The sequence below is a fragment of the Macaca thibetana genome, chromosome 19, assembly GCF_024542745.1.
Source record: "Macaca thibetana thibetana isolate TM-01 chromosome 19, ASM2454274v1, whole genome shotgun sequence".
Taxonomy (NCBI): Eukaryota; Metazoa; Chordata; class Mammalia; order Primates; family Cercopithecidae; genus Macaca; species Macaca thibetana.
The window spans coordinates 29,617,513-29,621,767 of record NC_065596.1 but is presented as its reverse complement, the minus strand read 5'-3'; the positions used below and the strand labels follow the sequence as shown (position 1 = coordinate 29,621,767).

The 4,255-nt window shown below is 54.2% G+C and overlaps 1 protein-coding gene across 1 annotated transcript; it reads right to left on the bottom strand.

Moving 5' to 3' along the window:
- Window positions 1-1,925: 1,925 nt before the first annotated feature.
- Window positions 1,926-3,903, bottom strand: FTL (ferritin light chain). The gene is made up of 4 exons (XM_050772533.1): window positions 3,518-3,903; window positions 3,210-3,356; window positions 2,715-2,840; window positions 1,926-2,222 (listed from the first exon to the last, which is right to left on the bottom strand). The coding sequence occupies exons 1-4, from the start codon at window positions 3,617-3,619 to the stop codon at window positions 2,070-2,072; spliced, it is 528 nt and encodes a 175-aa protein (XP_050628490.1). The 5' UTR covers window positions 3,620-3,903; the 3' UTR covers window positions 1,926-2,069.
- Window positions 3,904-4,255: the final 352 nt, after the last annotated feature.

The following is a 4,255-nucleotide window of genomic DNA, read 5'->3' as shown; positions in this document are numbered from 1 at the left end:
TCCCAGGTGTGGTCAGACATGAATACTTGGGCCTGGGTCTGACGTCCCCCCAACGCCACCCCTTCCCTGGTCTGAGCTCATCCTCCTATTCTAGAGACTTGGATTTTGCTGTTCTAAAATTCCAGTGTCATTCACGGAAGGTACCTCTGATTGCTTACTTGGGCCTTGATTTGCAAGTGGCAAAAATTTGGCTTAAGACATCTTTGGCATAAAGGGGCTATGTGACTGGGAGGAAGATCTATAGGACAGCTGTGAACCTTGTGTAGCTTTTTTTTTTTTTTTTTTTTTTTTTTTTTTGAGACAGAGTCTCGCTCTGTCACCAGCCTGGAATACAGTGGAGAGCAATCTCGGCTCACTGTAACCTCCGCCTCCTGGGTTTAAGCAGTTCTCCTGCCTTAGCCCCCTGAGTAGCTGGAACTACAGGAGTACGCCACTACACTGGGCTAATTTTTGTATTTTTAGTAGAGGCAGGATTTGACCATGTTGGCCAGGCTGTTCTCCAAACTCCTAAGCTCAGGTGATCTGCCTGCCTCGGCCTCCCAAAGTGCTGGGATTACAGGTGTGACCCACCGTGCCTGGCCACTTCTTTTTTTGGTAACAGGATCTCCCTCTGAATCCCAGACTGGAGTGCAGTGGAGAAATCATGGCTCACTGCAGCCTCAACCTCCCAGGCTCAAGGGATCCTCTCACCTCAGCCTTCCAAGTAACGGGGACTATAGGCACGTGCCACCACACCTGGTTAAATTATTTTTTTTTAGAGAATGGGGGGTTCCCTATGTTGCCTAGGCTGGTCTCAAACTCCTGGGCTCAAGTGAGCCTCCTGCCTCAGCCTCCCAAAGTGCTGGGGTTACAGGCTTGAGCCACCCCGCCCCACCCCAGCCCCAGGGGAAGAAGGGGAGGAGTCAGAGCTGACACAGCAGTTTTGCAGCTTGGACCCAGCAGATGCTTTTTAAGGCCTGTTTTCAGCTTTTTCAGTTCCCACTTGGAGAATCTGGCCCAAAGTTTCACATCCCATTTCTATGATGAACCCTAAACCCCTTGTCCAGCATTGCTTGGGCATCACGTGTGCCTGGCCGCTCAGCTCCGCTTGTCAGTTCCTCTCAGTGTGCGCCTCACATTGGGATTACTGAAGCTTGGGCCATAATCTGTAAACTCTGGAGCAAAGACCTCAGTGAGCCTCCTGGTTGCCATGCAAGTTGCACAGCAATAGCCTCAATGTGCCCATATAAAGGGCCTAATAATTTCAGCTGCCTCCCAGAATTGAGGGTTTTTTTTTTTTTTTTTGAGACAGAGTCTCACTCCATTGCCCTGTCTGGAGCACATTGGTGCGATATCAGCTCACTGCAACCTCCGTGAGGCAGATATGGTTTTTGGGTTTTTTTTGAGACCAGAGTTTCACTCTTGTTGCCCAGGCTGGAGCGCAATGACGTTGATCTCGGCTCACCGCAACCTCCGCCTCCCAGGTTCCAGCGATTATCCTGCCTCAACCTCCTGACTAGCTGGGATTACAGGCATGCACCACCACACCCGGCTAATTTTGTATTTTTAGTAGAGGCGGGGTTTCTCCATGTTGGTCAGGCTGGTCTCGAACTCCTGACATCAGCTGATTGGCCCACCTGGCCTCATAATCACTCGTTAAATAGTGCTGTTTCTGGCTGAGACTGAACAGATCTGTGTCCAGGTACCAACCTAGGTCTTAATTCAACTCCCTGGAGGCTATCTCTACCATCTGGGAGGGACAGTTAACAGCCAGGCAAGCAGAGAACCCTCAAGTTCAACACTACCCAGATAGCTTCTTGTCTTAGAAGAGATAAGAAAATGGGAGATGGGGCCAACTCCTCTTTCACTGGCATCCCCAACCCAGCCAGAAGCTTTATGAGAACAGATCCCACCTCATCTTCCATACCACACACAAAACCACCAACTGCATCAAAAAGCTTTATTTCCATTTGGTCCAAGGCTTGTTAGGGTCGTTAAGAAAGCTGCCTAGTGGCTGGAGGGAGAGGCTTAGGCAGAAGCCCTATTATTTTGCAAGGGGCCCTTCAGAAGTCGCGGGGCTCAGAAAGCTCTTAGTCGTGCTTGAGAGTGAGCCTTTCGAAGAGATACTCGCCCAGCCCAGCCTCCGGGCCGGCCAGCCTGTTGAGGTTGGTCAGGTGGTCACCCATCTTTTTGATGAGCTTCACTTCCTCATCTAGGAAGTGAGTCTCCAGGAAGTCACAGAGCTGAGAGAGAAGAGGGAGAAATTAGAAACCCGATCCCTGCCGGGCGCGGTGGCTCAAGCCTGTAATCCCAGCACTTTGGGAGGCCGAGACGGGCGGATCACGAGGTCAGGAGATCGAGACCATCCTGGCTAACACGGTGAAACCCCGTCTCTACTTAAAAAAAAAAAAATACAAAAAACTAGCCGGGCGAGGTGGCGGGCGCCTGTAGTCCCAGCTACTTGGGAGGCTGAGGCAGGAGAATGGCGTGAACCCGGGAGGCGGAGCTTGCAGTGAGTCGAGATCCGGCCACTGCACTCCAGCCTCGGCGACAGAGTGAGACTCCGTCTCAAAAAAAAAAAAAGAAACCCGATCCCTGGAAAAGAGGGAGAAAGAGCTGCCAGTTGCAGATTAAAATATGACAGGTGTTAAATGAGGCTCTGAAGGGAATTTGCCCAAAGAGAGCAAAGGCTTGAGGGGTATGGTTGGGTAGCCATGGATGCAGGGGGTACGTACATGGGGATCCGTGTGGGCAGAACCCAGGGCATGAAGATCCAAAAGGGCCTGATTCAGTTTTTTCTCCAGGGCCATGGCGGCTTTCATGGCATCCGGGGTTTTACCCCACTCATCTTCAGCTGGCTTCTATACAGAAGGGAGAAACGGCTTCAGAATACACACACTCGGCACATGGAACTAAACCTACATTTCCCAAGAGTTGGTGGGGGTCAGAGGCCCAGGCCACAAAGACATGTGACAGCTTGTATTTATCACTCTCCGCACCCCGTCCTAGCTCTTACAGCTACACGTCCTTAAGTCTACGCAGCAGTGTGGACTGCCGCGTCCTGGGGGCACTGCACGACGTGCGCCTCTATTTCCAGCCGTAAAAGGGCTCACAAGACCGAACTCAATCTCCCCGAAGCCCACGCGACATCTAAGCCCTCAAATCAAGGCTCCTCGCGCGCACGGCCTGCTGGGAGATGTAGTCCGTTACCCTACCCACACACGAGTTACCTTGACGTCCTGAAAAAGAGCGCGGCCGCCACGCTGGTTTTGCATCTTCAGGAGACGCTCGTAGCCCTCGCGCTTCTCCTCGGCCAATTCGCGGAAGAAGTGGCTCACGCCTTCCAGAGCCACATCATCGCGGTCGAAATAGAAGCCCTAAGGAAAGAGATGGAGGGAACAACGCTTAGCGGGAGGCGAGGCCAAGGGGGACTCCGCCCTCTGTTTACTCGACCGGACAAAGAAGGCCGGCGCCTGCGCTGAGGGCCGAACGTGCGCAGCTGGGGGAAATTAGGGCCAGGGGCGTCCTGGGGACTCACCAGAGAGAGGTAGGTGTAGGAAGCCTGCAGGTACATATTGACCAGGCTGTTGACGGCTGCCTCCACGTCGGTGGAATAATTCTGACGAATCTGGGAGCTCATGGTTGGTCGGCAAGACGGAGCTAACCACAAAAACGGTGCTGGCAGGTCCCAGAAGCAGGAGATGGCCGAGAAGATGGTCCCGGAGGTTGCAAGTGGAGAGGAAATCGGAGGGCGGTCGGAGGCTGGAAGAAAGAGTCCCCGGATCTGTTCCGTCCAAACACTGTTGAAGCAAGAGACAGACCCGCGGGACCGCCGAACTGCGAGGGGACGTGGCTAGGGCGGCTTCTTTTATAGTGCGCTGGCCCTCGGAGGCGGGGCGCTCGGAGCGGGCTATCGGCCAATCTGCGGTGGCAGGAGGCGGGGCCGAAGGCCGTGCCTGACCAATCCGGAGCACACAGGAGTCTCAGCCCCCGCCCCAAAGCAGGGGGAAGTCACGCGCCTGCAGCGCGAGTGTGTTGTGAAATGGGGGCTTGCGGGGGTTGGGGCCCTGGGGCCGATTCGAGGAATGGAGGGTTTCGTGGGCGGGGGGGTGGGGGCTGGGGTTCCTCTGGGAGGCTGTAGTTTTATGGGAGCATTAAGAGTCCTGTGAACTGATGACCCTGGGGTCCTGGGGGTGCCTCGGGAAAGTAAGTCAGATTGTGGGGTTTCGGAGGGCATGGATTTTTCTGGAACCTTGAGTGGGGGAGGGGCAACTCA